General features: G+C 36.0%; 1 protein-coding gene across 1 annotated transcript in view; it reads right to left on the minus strand.

Annotated features, from left to right (window-relative positions):
* Positions 1-831: 831 nt before the first annotated feature.
* ABHD17B (abhydrolase domain containing 17B, depalmitoylase) overlaps positions 832-20277 on the minus strand; it is a 51233-nt gene continuing 31787 nt past the window's right edge. The window contains exons 2-4 of the mRNA XM_026001555.2: positions 9421-9890; positions 5014-5193; positions 832-2369 (exon numbers count right to left, since the gene is read on the minus strand). Of these exons, the coding sequence (XP_025857340.1) occupies positions 2150-2369; positions 5014-5193; positions 9421-9887 (867 nt within the window). The 5' untranslated portion in view covers positions 9888-9890 and the 3' untranslated portion in view covers positions 832-2149. The remainder of the gene's footprint in view (positions 2370-5013; positions 5194-9420; positions 9891-20277) is intronic.

A 20277-nucleotide genomic window follows, 5' to 3' on the forward strand; every position in this document is an offset into this window, starting at 1 on the left:
CATGTTATTTTTAGCAAACTAAAAATATCCATTTTTCTTTCATCTGTCAAATCTTGGCAAATGCAATTTCATATTCCTATCAATGGCCTTTTATTGTACCTCAGATACTAATTACTAGGGTCCGTGACACCATGTATGATTGTGCCTCTCACTAATTTGCCAGCCTCATCTTTATGCCATCTGTTCCCCTTGACTTTTGGCCAGTCTTAAAATGCACTTTTTTTCTAGGCTTCCCCGTACTGTTCCCTTCAGCCAGCAATGATTTCCTCTGGCCACTAGGTTTAGTCGTTTGAGATATCCTTCAAAGTTCCTATCAAACATCACTTCTTTGTGAAACTCCTCCTTGCGCCTTCCCTCATATCCCCCTCCCAATAGTACCATTTAACCTGTTATAATGAGCTACAAATCTCCCTCAGCCATTATTCAAATACTTGTGCAATAAGGTGTCTATCTCATTGGCTACACTGTGAAGTCTATGAGGACATGGCCAATGTCTACCTTTATCTGGCATAGGGTATTAGATGATTTAGACATTCAGTATTTGTTGAATGAATGAAAGAATGAATTCTGAATTAGTATGATCAGAATTTTAAATTTAACAGGTATTCAAAGAAAACACATAACTAAACTCTGGGGTATATGGTGTACAAAAAAGGGAATTTTTATAGGTTCCACAACAATCTAGAGAAGGAAAAAAAACCTCTCCAAAAAGAGAAGTGTTGATAAAATTGAGAAAACCACACAACTATTTTCTATAAACATAAATGGTGAATGTTTTCAGTCTTTATGGTAAGGGATGGGAAAGCATGGAAGAAGGCAAACAAGCACAGCTGGGTGGTATATTTGTTGTTTTACTGTTAATTTGACACATCTGAACCAAAGCATTCACAATACTTGATATACTTTGAAGAGAATCATATACTATAGTCTTAGACATAACCACAGAACAAGCAGAACAATTAAAACTACATAAGGCCTTAAAATATATCCACAGTGTGTATTATTTCAATATTCATTCATTTACAAATTAGACTACATACCGTTAATTTTATTTTTATTTTTCTTTCATTGTTTTATTCAGGCAGGATTCATTCAAGGAAAGGCAACTTAGTTTTTGTGTGTGAGCTCTGTTTTTTTACTACATTGGTTAATATAAAAGTTATGAATTAAATGTTCTTATATCCTGCATCCAGGAGTGAATCCATGAAATTCTCATATAGTAATCTAAAACAATAGGTCCTATTAAAAGGAGCCAAAGTGAAAAATGACCAAATAGCCAGCCTGTTTGTGGTCTTAAAGAACATCTAACGGACTCTCAGGTTTTCTTATAATAAAGTGTACTGCAATTCTATGAGATTAGTCAAAATTTAAAACAACATCGCGTACAAAATCATTCTTGAAGCTCTAAATGCCTTTTAAATAACAAAATGAGATTTTTAAGTAGTTGCCTCATAGTACCAAACCTATAAATCAGAACTAGTTAAAATTCAGTGCTATCATGACTTCTCATTTACAAGGTAACTAGTTGGTAAATTAATAGATGGCATAAAAATTAAGACTTACATTTCTTTTTTAAAGGAGAAAATGTATGATAACCAGGGAATACAGAAAATTCAATGTATTTTACAATAAAATAACTGTTTAAACCTCGATCCCTGTACAACAGGGTTTAGGTCATCTCTAGTGAACTTGCATGTTTTCATACAGTTTATTCTGAGTACTTGAATTGTTTTAGATATACAGCTTTTTATTGAAAGAATATTACATTTGTATACCTGGATAAGATTTAGTACATTGAGATGTTTTAAAAATATTTATAAATTTATTTCTGATATGCAAAAGCATTTGGCAATACTTTTACAGCATTTGATTTTATAGAATTAAAATTTCATACAGTACTCATTTTGATGTTTAAAAAAAAATTCACAGAAAAAATATAAATTACACAGCCTGACTGCATGATACTGTTATTTCCAGTTTCTAGTTCTGGTAATTAAAACCTTCATTAAGTCTGTTAACAAATCATTACCTGTACATTTATGAAGGCAACTGACATGATTTGCAAACAAAACCTTCAGGTTTTATGTAATTTACCAAAGAGTGCAGTTCAGCAAGAAAAGAAAACCAGTATGCAAATTTACAGAATATTTTACAAATTTACCAGTTCCTGTGACACAAACTGTTTCAACCTTTCAAGGTACTGTCCATAAAGTTCCACATCATTGTGACCTGCCCCTTCAACCCACAGAGGCTCCACAGGTCTTTGGCAACGCTCAAACAATGCGAGGCCATGTGAAAAGTCAATTACTTCATCTTCAGTCCCATGAATTATTAATACTGGAGAGGTTATCTTAGAGATTTTGTCAATGCTGCAAGACAAGAGGGGGGGAGGGAGAAAGCCAATGAATTAGCTAGAAAAGAATTGTGAAACAAATTTTTTGTGTGATATACCGGTAGATCATTCAAATATCAGAACAATCTTTTGAATACATTCAGAAGAAATGATGTCTGTTGGATTTTATAGATTCCTTATTTTGAGATAACCTGAGGAAGCTACCTTCATGCACTTCTGTTTTGAGGAAATCACTCAATCATTACTGTCAACCTACTGTACAATGCTTAACATAGAGAAACAGGTTGGAAGTAGAGGATGAAACTAAGGACCATTCAAGTACGTGCTAACTTTATACCTTTCTGTATGCATTATTTTTTTCCTTCCTCTTAATCTTCTAAAATGACAGCAAAATGTATTGTTTTGGGATATCACAAAAATAGGGAGAAAACCATTTTTAAGGGAATAGATGTTAAAATGAAGAAACAATCTAATTTATCCCATGGGATACCCCAGAAAGCAGGAACTGACATGGGGATGAAGGCAGATGACAGGAATCTATAGAATTGATTCAAGAGTCTGTTTAAGAAATAGGTCCCTCTCCTTCAGGTTCTTTCCCTTTCCTTCTGTAGATTGGTTAGTTTTATTCTACCCAAAAATGGAGGTTTTTGAGGACTAAGGGAATTGCTAGGCACAGATTAAGATGAGAGGCATCATAAAGAGCAAGTAAACACACACGCTGCCGCTATGAACCCATTTTCTGTACTGAGTTTTCAGAATGCTGGCAGCCAGACCTTCACTCTTCCAGAGGACTTTTACAAAGAATCCTTGTTGGAGACTCTATCCACCTTAAGAGGAAAAGTAGAGAAAGTGTCACAGGGTGGGATCCCCAAGTAATTGATTTGACCAGATCACTGTACAGTGAAGTTCACAATCAACAAGACTTAACACCACGGTGCTTCAGATCAGCTCTTTAGTTCTTCACTCTTATGTATGAACATACAATCTACAATTATCAGACATCAGAGAACACCAAATATAAGACAGAGATCAAGACAATTTTAAAAAGACAACTTGAAGGAGACATAAACGACATAAAGAGAACTTACAAATTTTTACACTTAAAGTCTTTCCAGATAGAAGGCATTGTAACTATAAAATGAGGATAGAATCTTAAAAAAGAGGAAACCAATGAAGTAATTCAAGGCATTTGGTAATGAAAAATGGTTGGGTGTATTATTTACTATCAAATGCTCAATAATAAAGGAATTACAACAAAAAATAACAAAAAATTTTTAAAAAGTATGTTCTTCAAATGTTAATGCTGCAAGAAAAGAGAGGGGGGAGGAAGTCAATGAATTAGCTTGCAGTTAAGTGCTGCTCTCTTTGTTGGTGTAGCAGAAATGAAAGAGGGAGCTGGACAGAGATTTAAGTTGGCAAAAGCATTAACCCAAATACTCCCTATCAATCCTAAAGTTCAGTTAGACAGAAGCAGTATCATACACATACCTTCCAATAAACCATTATCTAAAACAGAAATCACCCCCAAATTAACGTAAAAACAAAAAATCTCCCATAGCTCATATACTCCCACCATTAGCTTCCCTACAAAAGTGACCCCTTAGTGGCTAATGATGAAAAAATTTGCTTTTAAAATGACCCTTGTAAAAAAAAAATGACCCTTGTTTTTATAAATTAGCAGGTGAGGACTCTGGCCTTTGGCCTATCATTCTCAAAAAATTCTTTGTATTACTGCCAATTAGGGAAAAGAAATAAGACTGAAATTTGCCAGCTTCTCACTTCTTGCCTTCTCCCTTTGAGAAATATGGGCCATCAGTTTTTTCCAATTCTGAAGGGCTGGAGGAACTTCCATCTTCTCTTGAAAAGTAGTCCTCCTTTCATAATTGTGTAACATTGTGTTTGCAGACTTTCAGGTGCCAATACTTACTCAAATGAATTCTAGACACAACTTTTTTGTAACTGACTTCTTTTGTAAATCAGCTATCATTAATTAGATACCATTCACTAATTTTTATGCACACATGTCTCATTTCCCTCTACTCTTCCTCTATTCCAGTATTATGTCTCACTGAATGGTACTATTCATTAGCAGCTCAAGTCAGAACCCTAGGAATTACAGTCACGGTCTTTTGTTTAGCATCCTATATTCACTCTGACACTCAGTTCTGTCAATCTCATTTCTCAAATTCATTCTCGGGCAGCCTGGGTGGCTCAGCGCAGCCTGGGTGGCTCAGCGGTTTAGCACCGCCTTCAGCCCAGGGTGTCATCCTAGAGACCTGGGATAGAGTCCCATATCAGGCTCCCTGCATGAAGCCTGCTTCTCCCTCTGCCTGTGTCTCTGCCTCTCTCTCTATCTCATGAATAAATAAATAAAATCTTTAAAAAATTCATTCTCTTATCTCTAATACTACTAGTACCACTCTCTGGGGTAGAAGGCCCTCAGCTCTTTTCACCAGGATTGCTACTTGCTCAAATATTTCAGCCTCCCAACTGGGCTACTACCACCACCCTTTACGAACTTTAATTTTTCACAATTTCTATAATATATGTAAATTAGAAGCTCATGGCTGAACGAACTGTATTATGAATGCCTTAAGTGATGAAAATAAATGCCCTTAAAATTTTCGTTGAATTAAACAATCTTGAATATGGATACTTACTTTGGGAATGCATCAAAACAGTAGGTCTTCTTGGTATCAGGAAAAGCAACTCGCATTCCCGAGGTCAAAGGAGAATGGAGAATAACAGCAGCACTCTCATACCGAGCAGCGAGATCCACAGATGGTACTGTCCCTATACTTTGGCCATATATAATCACATTTTCAGGGCGAATGCCGTATCTACAAAGTTAAAAAAAAAAAAGGCAGAATTGGACTGGTATGAAATATTCAGTCATTTTCTAAGGACTTCTAATAATAGAATGACTCAGAATGAGACAATGTCAACTTTGTATTTTAAATGTTTCTTAGCCATCATTATCATATTTAATGCTGTAACAAAATCTATATTCTGGGCAGCCCCGGTGGCCCAGCGGTTTAGCACCACCTTCAGCCTGGGTTGTGATCTTGGAGACCCTGGATCAAGTCCCACATCAGGCTCCCTGCATGGAGCCTGCTTCTCCCTCTGCCTGTGTCTCTTGCCTCTCTCTCTGTCTGTCATGAATAAAAAAAAAAAAAAAGAAAAAAAAAGAAAAAAAAAAGGGCTTTAAAAAAGAAAAAAAGAAAGCAATGGCTTTCAACGTTTAAAAAACAAAACAAAAAAACAAAATCTATATTCTTAGCTTATTTCATCAGCTTCATCTTTTGGTGAGGTCTTTTAAAATTTCAAACTTAAATGAATTCATTAAATCATTTATGCAATTTGACACGACACACTATTACCTAAATCCTGAACATATTACATCACTAATATTTTAATGGATTGATGTTTAATAGACATTAAATGTAACATTTAATATAACAAAAGTTACATTATTTTCCATTCAATGTAACAAAAGTTCTTTGTCTAGACATCAAAAGTGGCTATTTTATTTTTTGAATTTGGTCATACTGATGAAAATTGCTAGATATAGTTACTGTATGGGATAAAAAATATATATACATATATATATTAGGTGAAAGCATATGACTATTTTTCTTGAAATTTGCCTTTACTTATTAATAGAAATGAACTGATTGGAAAGATAAAAATGAGTGAGAATTTCAAATGCTTTATGATTCAGTTAATTATGAATAGACTTCATGCTAAAAACTCCAGAGTATTGTTTTACTCCCTCTAAAAATGCTGCAGATTTAAATGTGTCAACTCATTGCCTCAAATATATCACATATATTCTATGTTCCAAGCACTGTTACTTGTCCATGGTATAACTGTCCCAACTTTAATACTGCAAATAGAAATGAGGTGCTGGGCAGCCCTGGTGGGACAGAGGTTTAGTGTCGCCTGCAGCCCGGGGTGTGATCCTGGAGACCCAGGATCGAGTCCCACGTCAGGCTTCCTGCAAGGAGCCTGCTTCTCCCTCTGCCTGTGTCTCTGCCTCTCTCTCTGAATAAATAAATAAATCAATAAAAAAAAAAAAAAAAAGAGAAAAGAAATGAGGTGCTACAGGAGTTAATGAATATGGGGTTAAGGGTTAGAGTGAGATCAAATATGCTTGGCCTCTACAAGTCTGACAGCAGTCACTTCTGGATGCTAAGGGCCATTTGCACAACAGCCTCTAGTCTTCTGAAAAGCTAACAGAGCTTTCCAAGTATCTAAGAATGAAAAAAATTGCAAGACCAACCCCATGTGCTTCCTCTGGCCCTTTCCAGGGGCCCAGGGCTCTTTGACTATTCATGTAATGACATACTTCCCCATCATTTCTTCCAATCAGTTATACATAAGCATTTGGATATATCCCAGAGGTTGGGTTCCATCTACTCTAGACTGACTCTAATTGTAAATAAACTTAGAAAAGCTTTTTTCTTTACAAAGACATGACTGTTGATTCTTCATAGGAGTAAAGAAGTTATGAAAATGAACTTCTGCAGCATCAGCATTAACTCTTGAGGCTGTACGATTGCTATTAGCTGAATGTAGCATGGTCGGTGGCAGTATGGGTTTTATTTTTATTTTTAATTTTATTTATTTATTATTTATTTATGAGAGAGAGAGAGAGAGAGAGAGAGAGAGAGAGAGAGAGGCAGAGACACAGGCAAAGGGTGAAGCAGGCTCCATGCCGGGAGCCCGATGCGGGACTCGCTCTTGGGACTCCAGGATCGTGCCCTGGGCCAAAGGCAGGTGCTAAACAGCTGAGCCACCCAGGGATCCCCATAACTTAGGTCTTTAAAGACAATCTAATCTAGTTTAGCTGCTTGCTGAGCAAATGTTCAAAGTCAGAGTAAGTGGCAGACCTATAATTAGAACCCAGGTACCCTGACTCCTTGTCGAGTGACTTTTTCTTTTTCTTTAATTAAAGATTTTATTTATTTATTCACGATAGAGAGAGAGAGAAAGAGAGAGAGAGAGAGAGAGAGAGGCAGACACACAGGCAGAGGGAACAGCAGGCTCCTCCCAGGGAACCAATGCAGGACTCCATCCTGGATCCCAAGATCATGCCCTGAGCTGAAGGCAGAGGCTCAACCGCTGAGTGGTCCAAGTATACCTCCAATGACTTTTTCATTACGGTACACAGATAATGAGCTCAAAAACTGTTGTACTATTTAGAAATTCATCTAGTCTGCCCTTGTTCCTCATTTACCAAGTATGTATGGTCATCAAGTATGTTTAAAAAGATGAATTAAATCAAGACTAGTAATTATTTTATATTTTCCTTCACACTGGTATCAGACAAGATGAAAAACAGGAAAAAGTTAACCATGTACATGAGTGTTTTTTTTTTGTTTTGGTTACATAAACCCAGAACATTGAATTGGATACTAGTATGTTTTGGCTGAATAAAGTTATCATTTCATGTTACTGGGAAGCATTAATAATGAAGGCTATCTGCTATAACTTAGCATCCTTAAAAACTGTACCAATCCAGTCAAGTTATACTTTAAAAGAGTTATATCTCAATAAATCTTCTTTCAAAGTATTTATCATATTTTCTTGACAGGTATTATATACTACATTCATTGGCCAAGTCTGGAAAGTAGGAACTCATTTATTTTTGTTTATAGATTGAGGGGACTGACATCATTATACATAAAGCAGCGTTTGACTTTGGTCATTTAAGGCAGTTTTTAAGTTAAAGAATTTAAGTTAAGAATTTTTACCATTTCCCTGTCCCCCACAACTCGTTGTCTACTTCTTATACTACTTACCATCTTTTCTTACTCATCATGTATGTTTTCATATCATTTCAAGTGATTTAAGAATCCCCTTTATATGAAACTGCTATAAAAAGATAGTTTCATTATATATCTTAGAGGAATAAATGCTTCTAAAGGTATTTTCTAAAAAAGGTTATGCCTATTAACAAAAATAAGGAGGTTCTAACTGAAACCACTAATATTTAAACATTAAATTAGGAATGAAAAAAAAGGAATGATAAATTTTCTTTTTGAGTGCTTCAACTTTAGTCTAAAATACTTTGGAAGTGAGGCAGCTTATCAGCTGGATAATGAAGAATAACTTGAACTAAGACATTTTTTATTGTATATGAACCATCTGATGAAAACCCTGAAGTCTATAGAATTGCAATATTTTTCAATATTGGGGACTAGGAAAGATGAAAGTAATTTCTAGTTTACAAAAATGTATTGTTAAAGAATATGGTAATTGCGTAAATGATTTATTGTAAAATTACTTTTACTTTTTTTTTTTTTTTTGAGATTGTCTCTCCAAATTTTAGTAGTCCAGAATGAACAGTAAAAATCCCACTTCTTTAGAATGAATACTTTAAAAATAGTTCCAGCGCAGCAGCCTGGGTGGCTCAGCGGTTTAGCGCTGCCTTCAGCCCAGGGCCTGATCCTGGAGACCTGAGATCGAGTCCCACATCAGGCTCCCTTCATGGAGCCTGCTTTTCTCCCTCTGCCTGTGTCTCTGCCTTTCTCTCTCTCTCTATGTATCTCATGAATAAATAAATAAACCTTAAAAAAATAGTTCCAATAAAATATCTTTAAGTCACATTTCTAAGAGATTATTATATAAAATAATGCAAACCTTGGATTATGATTTTATCAAAAACAATCCAGCCTCTTATACTCTTAAATGATAAAGTAAATCATTAACTAAGTAGCTGTTTTCTCTCATTCCCTTGAAATGTTGCAACATTGAATAACATTTTATTATCACACTCCACAAGTCTGTGAAACCAAACATTTGTCATTGAATTTTAAAGAAAAATCACACACATGTAACAGACACAAATGAGATCTATCTTAAAAATTTATGCTATTTTAAAAACATTTAGAATTACAATCTAAGAGTTTAACTGTCCATAGGGTATGTACTGGCAAATACAACCTCTTAGTACTTCAAAACATGTGTTAAAAAAACTTTTATTCTTTTTTACATATAAGGCAATTTTAATTTTAGTTAATCATGATAATAAATGTGGAAAACAGTTCCCAATCATGATTTACCTTGTCCTAAGAGCAAGCCAAGCAGCTTCAATATCTGCATAGAGGTTCTTCTCTGTTGGTTTCCCAGAACTTGCGCCATATCCAGAATAATCATATGAGAATATATTACAATTAATCCGTGATCCCAGTCCTATGTAAAAGCTGCTCATTTGACCAAGATCAACAGCATTTCCATGTGAGAAGAGTAAAGTGTATTTAGCATTGGGTGAGCAACGCACAAACATGCAGGCAATTCTGTTGCCTTTACTGGTTCTAGTCATGAAACATTCAATAGCATCTTTTTCTCTAGAAGAATACTGCCAGTCTGCTCGTTCCGACAAATGTAAAGTCCAGCGGCTTCCACTTTCATCACACATCAGAGTATAAGTAGGATCAGGTGGCAAAAATGCTAATTTTGAAGCAATTTTTCCAGGGCAAGGTGGACAGCAGAAGAGACAACACAGCTCACTAAATGAAAGATTATTCATCTTCTGAAAAAGAGAAGGAGATAGCAAATGTTTTAATTATTGAGTATGGATTCTGCATTTTTATATAATAGAAGGTTAAAACAAAGACATTGGTAAATTCTACTGGTGTTCAGTGTCTACTGCTATTTCCAGTATCCTTAGCCCAGATTTTTGGCATCTTTCTAGAAATAATTTAAATCCTGTGGTGAGGCAAATAATCACCAGGAGATAATCAACTATTACAGGATTTTTCAAATAGTAGTGATTATATATTAGAATATTTAACCAAAATATGAAAACTAATATGAAGAATTGAGGTCATATTTGTTATTTCTCCAGAGATAACAACGTAAGAGGTATGAAGTGTTTTTTAGAGTAGTGTATAATTTCTGGGTTAAGTCAGTGAAAATTCTCAGATTTTCATAGAGAAGCTAGATATTTTATTTACATGATATAGTAAATATATAGCAGTACCATATACATTGTTCATTTCCATAAATGAAGTGCTTACTATCAGTCAGGCATTGTGCTAGGTATTATTCTGTATTACCACACTCGATCCTCAAAACAACCCTGTACGTTGATGTGAGAAAGGAAACTTGCACAATGTGAGGCAGCAAGAGAGCCAGGATTTGACACCTGGCTCAACCACTGTCCTACACTGCTGAGCTACCCGGCCTCAAGGGCTCAGAAAGCTATTTGTCTCAGAAGCCTATCATTTTAGCCACAGTGCCAGTGGCTCAAATAACCTATAAAACATTAAAATATAGGTCTATATGTAATTATTGCCCAAATTAAAAAGGCTACAATATAAAGTCTATTATGAAAAAAAAGATAAAATCTGCTAAAATTTCCTATATGATCAAATGGGAAGGATTATAAAGTTTGAAGTCTGAGACAGCTGGGGTGGAATCCCAACTCTACCACTGACAAGCTCTTTGCCCTTGGGCAAATTATTTACTTTTCAACCCTCATGGTCTTCCTAAGTAGATGAGGCCAATGCCTGGTTGTAAAGAACAGATACAATGACTTAGTTAGTGCATAGACTACAGCAATGGCAATACAGTTGGCACACTTAAGGATGGCTTACTCTATCTTTTTCATTAATATTTTTAACGTACCTAGTTGATACTAAGGAACAAAAATAGAGTAGTACTTGTTTGCCTTACATCATTTTTTATCTTGTCCTTTCTCAAATTCCTGTCTCTTTTTAGCAGTAGGTGACAACTGCTTAGTTCTAGAAAGAAGGATTCAAAACAAACACCTTCTAGAGATTTGGTAACACCTAGTTTTCTACAAAAATATCTGAACATAAGGATGGGGAAAAAACATACATTATACCATCAGACAAAATGTAATTATACATGTGAAAAAATTACCTCAGGAGACTAAAGAAGTGAGAATATTTGGAAAGAAAGAAATGTCCTTTTCATTCACTAGAGAATCAAAATCTTGTTCAAAAGACATGTACTAATTTTCCAGTGTAAACCGATTAGGTAGAAAGAAGCAGAAACAGCATATAGATAAACAAAGATAGAGGTGATATATAAGGCTTTAAATGACTAAGAGAAAAAAAAAAGACTAAGAAAAGCAGGAAAGTGTCTCTTGGATATTAGGAGTCACCTTTACTTGCTATTCTACCTTTATTCTTTTTCAACCTTCAAAACAAATATAGCCTAAATAAGTTAATGTCACAGTCTACTTCGAAAGAGTGATAAAACAGCAACGACCAGGTGTCATCTTTAGTGGTAACTCTAATTGATTCCCTGAAATACTGTACTGAGAAGGATTCTAAGGGCATACCTAAGGCTTGGCAGGCAGAGAATATGTAATAAATCAGTGATGTCTACTACAGGATTTGGCTACAAATTCATTTTCCTGGTCATGAGGATATAGGACCAGGTGAAGAGGATGGCAGGAAAGAAAGTTTAAAGGGTCAGTTCGAGAGAAGGAGATGACCTAGAAAAAAAAAAAAAAAAAGGAGGAAGAATGTACAATGTTATCAGTGTTATCTGCTTAATAATTTGTCTATGGTTATTTCTGCTTCCAATTACCTTAGTAGCCACAACAGCTGATCCTTAATAGTCTATTAAAAGCTTGGTTAATAATAAGTAAGCTGTACACAGCTATGTTCCTGTAATTTATCTCCTGAATATGAAGGCTTTTGTATATAACAATAAAAGTGATTTTATTTTTATTTATTTTTAAAAAGATTTTTATTTTATTTATTCATGAGAGACACAGAGACACACAGGCAGAGGGAGAAGCAGGTTCCATGTAGGGAGTCTGATGTGGGACTCGATCCCAGGTCTCCAGGATCAGGCCCTGGGCTGAAGGCGGCAGCGCTAAACCATTGAGCCACCCAGGCTGCCCAAAAATAAAGTAATTTTACAATAAATCTGGCTGGGGCAGCCCTGGTGGCACAGCGGTTTAGCACCGCCTGCTGCCCAGGGTGTGATCCTGGAGACCCTGGGTCGAGTCCCACGTCAGGCTCTCTGTATGATGCCTGCTTCTCCCTCTGCCTGTGTCTCTGTCTCTGTCTCTCTCTGTCTGTCTCTATGAATAAATAAAATCTTAAAAAAAAAAGTAAAATAAATCTGGCTGACTGAACATATATAATACTGCAGAGTTGCTTCTGAGAATGAACACTAAATGAGAGAAGCAGGAGAAAAGGTGCAGTGCCAGAATCTAGTTTAATGAAAGGACAACCAGATCTTCTTCATGGTGGTGAAAGAAATTATTTCCACCTCCATGCCCTAAGCCAGGCAAGTGGTGTCCATTTAATAATAAAAACTTGCAAATTACCACTTTGTTAATAAGAAGCCTGGTATAAGGCAGCAACACAGACTTGATTTAAAATAGGGGCACCAAGCTGGTTCAGTTAGTGAAGCATACAAACTCTTGATCTCAGGGTTGTAAGGTTCAAGCCTCACATTGTATAGAAATGATTACTTAAAAACAATCTTAAAAAAAAAAAGTTATAATGAACTGTTTTTTTTTTTTTTTAAAAAAGAATACTTGAAGAGGTAGTAGAAAAGTGTCATAAAGAAAAATCCAACTGGAATCCCTAATATAAAGAAATCAATATCCAAAGCAAAAAATTAACTTGATGCATTGGGTACAAGAATTGATAACTGAAGAGTGTATTAGTGAGCTGAAAGATCAGATTGAGGAATTCCCAAATAGGGATTTTTTTTGGACAAAGGGATGATGATACAGAAAATATAAAAGAAAATTTAAGGAAGATAAAAGTAGAAATACTACTATCAATAGTAAGAAGGTCCTAGAAGGGGAAGAAAGGGAAAAATAAAGGTAAGAATCTAAGAATGTATCAGAATTAAAGAAAAAAATCCAGCCTCAGACTAACAAACAGATATTTAAGAAAATTCTCACAGCTAGACAAATTATAGTTAAGATTGACAGAAACAAAATATGAAAGTTTCTAGAAAGAATGACTGCCTACAAAGGAAAGAATCAGATGAACATCTGATTTTTCAAAACCAACACTAGAAACCAGAAGATAATGGAGAGAGAGTTTTAAAGTGAGAAAGAAACCCCCCCCACAACTTTGAGCCTATAATTTACAGAGCTAAAATAACATTTTAATATAAGGATAGAATAAATTTAGCTGCAGGCATACTAAAACTCAGAAGGCTTACCAAACCCAGAGACCGTCTTTGAGAAATTCCAGCAAGGACAAAAATAAACCCAAGAAAGTTCTATGAAGTATTTCAGGTATGATAAAGAATAGTTCATATAATGTTTTATTTTGTTTTTAAGCAAGCAACGGAGGATTAAAAAAAAAAAAAGCAGGAAAGTATATCCCTAAACAATCCAGAATCAAAACTTTGGAGAATATGAATATAAAGAGAATTGAAGAAGAGTTAGGGATTTAAGTGAAAAATGTGCTGAGGCACTGGTCACTTGTTCAGAATGGTATTAATATTGATAAGCTTAAGACATGGAAAAAAATATAACCATGACTTAATAAATCAGATGTAACCACTATAAAATTAGGGGTTGTAGGATACACCTGAAGTAGTTATAGTTATCATTACAAATGTCCAGCTTTGACTATTAGGCAGTGTGTTAAACTCAAGGAGTGTAAACACAAAAGAAATAATTAAGGGCAGATATCAACAAGATAGAGAACAAAAAAACAATGGATATCAACAGACCCAAAAGCTGACTCTTAGAAAAGCCTTCTACTATTAACAGCAGTTAGCATTAACTCAGCACTTGTGAAGTATCAGGCAGTATTCTCAACAGTTCCCATATATTAACTCTTTTAATCCTTTCAACAACCTTTTGACATAGGGACTATCAATTCACCCATTTTCCATCTGAGGAAACAGAGGCACAGAGGAGTTATACAACCTACCAAAGGTCACATAGCTGGTAAGTGACAGAACCGATTATGTGTGGCAGGATGAGTTTTGGGTCCTGAACTCATAAATACTGTTTTGTGGAAAGAGTACCTACACAAGACTGAAGAACAGAAAGAGATAAGCAAAAACCCAAAGTACTACCATGAAAAGGACAGACATACATAGTTTTTACAACTAAAAAAGTTTTAAATAAAAAGCCCCGATAAACTAAGTAAGTTTGACATGAATTAAATTCTTGAGTAGCATAAAAGAACAAAAAACCCGGGCATCCCCGGTGACACAGCGGTTTAGTGCTGCCTGCAGCCCAGGGTGTGATCCTGGAGACCCGGGATCGAGTCCCACGTCGGGCTCCCTGCATGGGGCCTGCTTCTCCCTCTGCCTGTGTCTCTGCCTCTCTCTCTGTGTGTGTGTCTCTCATGAATGAATAAATAAAAATCTTAAAATCTTAAAAAAAAAAAAAAAAAAAGAACAAAAAACCCCAATCCAGGCAGAAAATGGACAGGGGTGCCTGGGTGGCTCAGTCTGTTAAGTGTCTGATCTTCAGCTCAGGTCATGATCCCAGGGTCCTGGCTCTCTGCTTAGTGGGAAGCCTGCTTCTCCTTCTCCCTCTGCTTGCCACTCCCCCTGCTTGCTCTGTCAAATAAATAAAATCTTTAAAAATATATATATTGGAAAAAAAATGAACAAAAGATCTGAAATTTCTCCAAAGGGATACAAATCGCTAACAAGTATATGAAAAGACACTCAACATCTTTAGTCATTAAGGAAACAAATGAAAACCACAATGATACCACTTCATACCTGCTAGGATGGTGGAAACAGAAAAGACAGGTAAGATCAAAGTTGACAAGGACATGAAGAAATTGGAACTTTTATACACTGTTGGTGGGAAGTAAAATGGAACAACTAATTTGGAAAACAGTTTGGCAGTTCCTTAAAGAGTTTAAGCACAGAGTGTTAACATTTGATCAAGCAATTCACTCCCAGGTACATAACAAAGAAAAATGAAAACCTACGTTCACAAAAACTTGAACTCTTTCTGGTGGCATAATTCATTATAGCCAGAAGGTAGAAACCATCCAAATGTCCATCAACTGATGGATGGACAAACAAAATGTGATATATTCATATAATGAAACATCATTCAGTCATTAAAAAGGAACAAAGTATTGATGCATGGCATAAAGTAGATGAATCTTAAAAAAAACTTATACCATGTGAAAGTCAATCACAAAAAAAATCTATTGTATGATTCCATTTTTTTTTTAAGATTTTATTTATCCATTCATGAGACAGAGAGAGAGAGAGAGAGAGAGAGAGAGAGAGAGAGAGTAGCAGGCTCCATGCAAGGAGCCTGACAGGCAGGCGACTCCATCCCGGGTCTCCAGGATCATGCCTTGGGCCGAAGGCAGCACTAAACCGCTGAGCACCCATACAGGGCTGCCCTGTATGATTCCAATTATATGATATGTTTAGAATAGGAAAATTAATAGAGATGAGTCTAGGACTATGAAGTTGTGAAGGTGGGGCGGGGAGTAATGGCTGAAGAGTACAGGGTTTCTTTTGGGGGTAATGAAAATGCTCCAAAAACTTTTGAGTGATGGTTGCAGAACTTTATCTGCACATTTTAAGTAAGGAGATTGTATAATATGTGAATTACATCCTCCCCCCGCCTTTTAAAATGTAGGCTCTATGTCCAGCATGGAGGGCCCAATGTGGGGCTTGAATTTAAGTAAATTTTCATTTACTGAGAACAGAAGTCAGGCACTTTAACTGCTTCAGCCACCCAGGTGACCTGAGGATTACATCTTTTTTTTTTTTTTAATGATTTTATTTATTGATTCATGAGAGACAAAGAGAGAGAGAGAGAGAGAGAGAGAGAGAGAGAGAGAGGCAGAGACACAGGCAGAGGGAGAAGCAGGCTTCTTGCAGGGAGCCTGACGTGGGACTTGATCCCCAGATGGGATCACACCCTGAGCCAAAGCCAGGCGCACAACCGCTGAGCCACCCAGATGTCCCAAGAATTACATCTTAATAAAGCTGTTTACTGTGGGTGCCTGGATGATTCAGTTGGTAGAACATGCAACTCTTGACCTCAGAGTAGTAAGCTCAAGTCCCATGTTGGGTGTAGAGATTACTTAAAAATAAAATCCTTAAAAAAAAAAAAAAAAAAGCTTTTTACCATACTCACCTTCCCATACACACCAAATCTATGGAAATTTAAGGTAATCTGCAAAGAAAGAGCTGAAGTATGCATGTATTTGCAGGGTATCTGCAATTAAGATAGAGACTATTACATACTAAGAGAGACTATGCAAAGCCAAAGTAATAGACTTGTGCTGACACAGAAACAAACAGACCTAATTGTAACAGAATACAAAGCTTATAAACAGGCCTGTATATAAATGAGTCTCCTATAACATAGCTGGTTTTCTCAAAGCAGTAAAAAAGGATGAATTCTTTCGTAGATTTTGCTGGAAAAATTTACATATTTACATAGGCAAAAGTAGTTAGAGCTCTGCCTCTCTGTATATATGGAGAACACAAACTCCAGATGGATTAACAGATCTAAAAGGCAAAATTACTTAACAAAAGTCTGTAAAAGATAAAATACTGGCAGGTTTAACTTCATTCAAATAAACATTTCAGTAAAAAACGCTTTGGGAGTAATGATTTTTTCATCTAAAATTATCAGTTAATACCTTAACTATGAGGAACTTCTACAAAAGCAAGAAAAAAGGTAACCCAGGAGAACAAATGGGCAAAAGATATTAGTAGGCAATTTACAGGATGAAGAGGCTATCAAGTAAATTAAGAAAGGCCACTCTTACCAACTCTCAGAGAAATGCAAGAAATACTATTTTTAAACTACAAGAAAAATAAAAATTAGAAAGCTGAGTAATATAAAGTACTGGTAAGAATAGGGGAAAATAGGAACCTTTTTGTGAACTGCTTGATAAGCCATTCTGTTTACCTATGACCCAGAATTCCACTCATGGGTAAGTACTCCAAAGAAATACTTGCAGAGATCCCTAAGGCAATACATACAAGGGTGCTTGATCACTGCAGCATTATTTGTACCAGGGTATAGAAAGCAACATAGATTCCATCACCAGGTAATGACTTAAAGTAAATGTTTTGGATGCAGATAATGGAATATTAGGCAGAGTTAGAAGTAGTGACTATGATTGGCTGGAGCTTAAAAATACAGTACTGGGTAAAAGCGAATAAGCTGAAATCTACACTACCATTAATGTAAAATTACAACCACACATAAATATATATTTAAAGATGAGTATCTGAGTAGATGCTTATGGAGGGGAACCTGAAAAGAGATTGAAAAGTAAAAAAAAAAAAAAAAAAAAAAAAAAAAAAAGTAAATGAAACACAAGTAGGGCTTATGTTCATAGACTGATGATGACAGTGTACCACGAAGTATAGAGTTCCACAAGGCAAAAATCACATTTTGCTGGGATGCCTGGTGGCTTGCTCAATTAAGTGCCTGACTGCTGGTTTTGATCTCAGGATAGTGTGAAATCAAGAGAAACTGAGTTGGGCAGAGACAGAACCCACCTCTGGCTCCATGCTCAGTAGGGTGTGGGCTTGAGATTCCCTCTGTCCTTTTCCCCCTGTCCCTCCCCTGTTTCATTTTCTCTGTCTCCCTCCCTACCTCCCCTCTCTAAAATAAATAAATCTTCAAAAAAAAAATCCTATCTGGTTGTTTACCACTGGGCCTATAGTGTCAAGCAGAACACCCGACACATAATAGGGTTTTAAATATTTTCTGGGTGAATGACTTAGTAAATTAATAAGATTAACTCAATTCTCTACACCTGAGAGATTCCCACAAAAGAAAAAAGTTTACTAAATCCTATTTTTAAAAGAAAGCAGATATGTTTTGTGATAATTACTTACTTAGGTTTTTGTATGTGAGCAAAGTAGAAGCAGTATAATAAAAACCTATGAACCTAGTTTGGGGTGAGGGGTGCAGGTGGGAAAAGCAGAGCTAGTTACCCAGAAGCATTCAGTGTCATGAAGCACAGAAAAGGACAGTCTTCTAGGAAGAAATCTTGCCCCTCTCAAAATCAATTCACAAATAAAAGGTCAACTGAATGTTAAACAGATGCCTATTGTGAAAATTAAGGTTTTCCTTTTGGCAGGAGACTCTTAAAGTTACTTCACTTATAGCAGGAGCAATTTCCTAAAATTGTATGAATTAATAATTTAAGAACCTGATAATCTCCTGATAAATTTTCCCTGCTCAATGACAAAGGAAAAATGATGAACATCTGAGTCCCTTCTCAGCAAAACAGGAAAACTAAGGTTAAAAAAAGGTCTCTAGGGCAGCCCTGGTGGCTCAGTGGTTTAGCGCTGCGTTCAGCCCACGGTGTGATCCTAGAGACCTGGGATCGAGTCCCATGTCAGGCTCCCTGCATGGAGCCTGCTTCTCCCTCTGCCTGTGTCTCTGCCCCCACTCCCCTGTATCTCTCATGAAGAAATAAAATAAAAATCTCAAATAAATAAATAAACAAACAAATAAATAAGGTGCTATATTGCCTTCCTCTCTTTTGACAGAGATTATTGAAATGACTCTTGTCAATACCTGATGTAATAACAGTTTAATGAAAAAAAAAACCCCTTTTATGTCCTTTCTAATAGTCACTTAAATTTTGATACACTAGACTTCAGGTTAAGAACGACATTCTAAAGTCAAAAATGAATTGCTTTAAATTTGGCTTCATTCATGGATAAATCTGGGAAAGTACTATTAGCCATCCAGTTTTATAGAAGTAAGGATTTATCATGTCACTTAGAAAATCTCCAAATGATTCCAGTTAGTTAAGGCACATCTACTTAGCAATCAGATTTCTGGAAGTCTCAATGACTCAGGATAACAATACCTCCAAGAGATTTTTTTTTTTTTTTAGTAAACAAATCTCTAAGCATTCAAAAATGAAAAAGAATTGAACACGAGAGTCTGCATAAAATGTAAAAGATTGATTCGCCACCATTTAAAAAAACAAACTCACTTTTTAAAAAGATTTTAGAGATACAGAGTGTAGAGGGGAGGGGAACAGGGAGAGACAGAATCTCAAGCAGATTCCCCTGCTAAGTGTAGAGCCCAACATGGGGGTTGATCCCATGTCTGAGATCATGACCTGAGCCAAAATCAAGAGTCAGGTGCTTAACTGACTAAACTATCCAGGCACCCCTAAACAAACTTACTTTTGATTTTTATCTTTGGTTATAAAAATTAAAGCCTGATTTTTAAAAAATAAACTTATAGAAGAAACAAAAAATTAGATTTACAGCAGAGCTTAACACCAAAGAGACAAAGTAGATTTTTAATTATTAACAGCAGTAAGTAGGAAAGATCAGAATGGACCAAAGTCACAAGTGAAGGCAAAGAAATTCCATTGTGAAAAAGCAGGGGAAAAAATCTGACATTAGGTCAATTCTGTTCAATGGGGCCATGAATGCAACATATCCCAAAGACCGACCTTAATAGTACTATGCAAAGATGGTCAATTATATAATAGCTCAGTAGCCCTAGGGGTGTTATCAATACCAAAATAAGGAAAATTAAACTTACTTCAATATCCTTTATGGGTACCAAGTATATAATGCATACAAAGAAGAATACTCATTCACCTTTAAGGAGTTTTTGGCAGCATGCTCCTTTTTCAGTCAAGACAGAATCCAAAATACTTAAAACTATCAAAATAAGTGCAATTTAGAAACTAGGTGTTTAGTATATATTCTAAAACACATTTTTCTGGGATGTCTGGGTGGCTCAGCAGTTGAGTGTCTGCCTTTGGTTCAGGGCCTGATCCCGGATTCCCAGGATCGAGTCCCACATTGGGTTTCTTGCAAAGAGCCTGCTTCTCCTCCCTCTACCTGTGTCTCTGCCTCTTTGTCTCTCATGAATAAATAAATAAAATCTTTATTAAATACACCTGTGTGGCTCTGTTAGTTGGGCATCTGCCTTTGGCTCCGTTGTGATCCCTGGTCCTGGGATGGAG

Source organism: Vulpes vulpes, chromosome 1 (genome assembly GCF_048418805.1).
Source record: "Vulpes vulpes isolate BD-2025 chromosome 1, VulVul3, whole genome shotgun sequence".
NCBI classification, from domain to species: Eukaryota; Metazoa; Chordata; class Mammalia; order Carnivora; family Canidae; genus Vulpes; species Vulpes vulpes.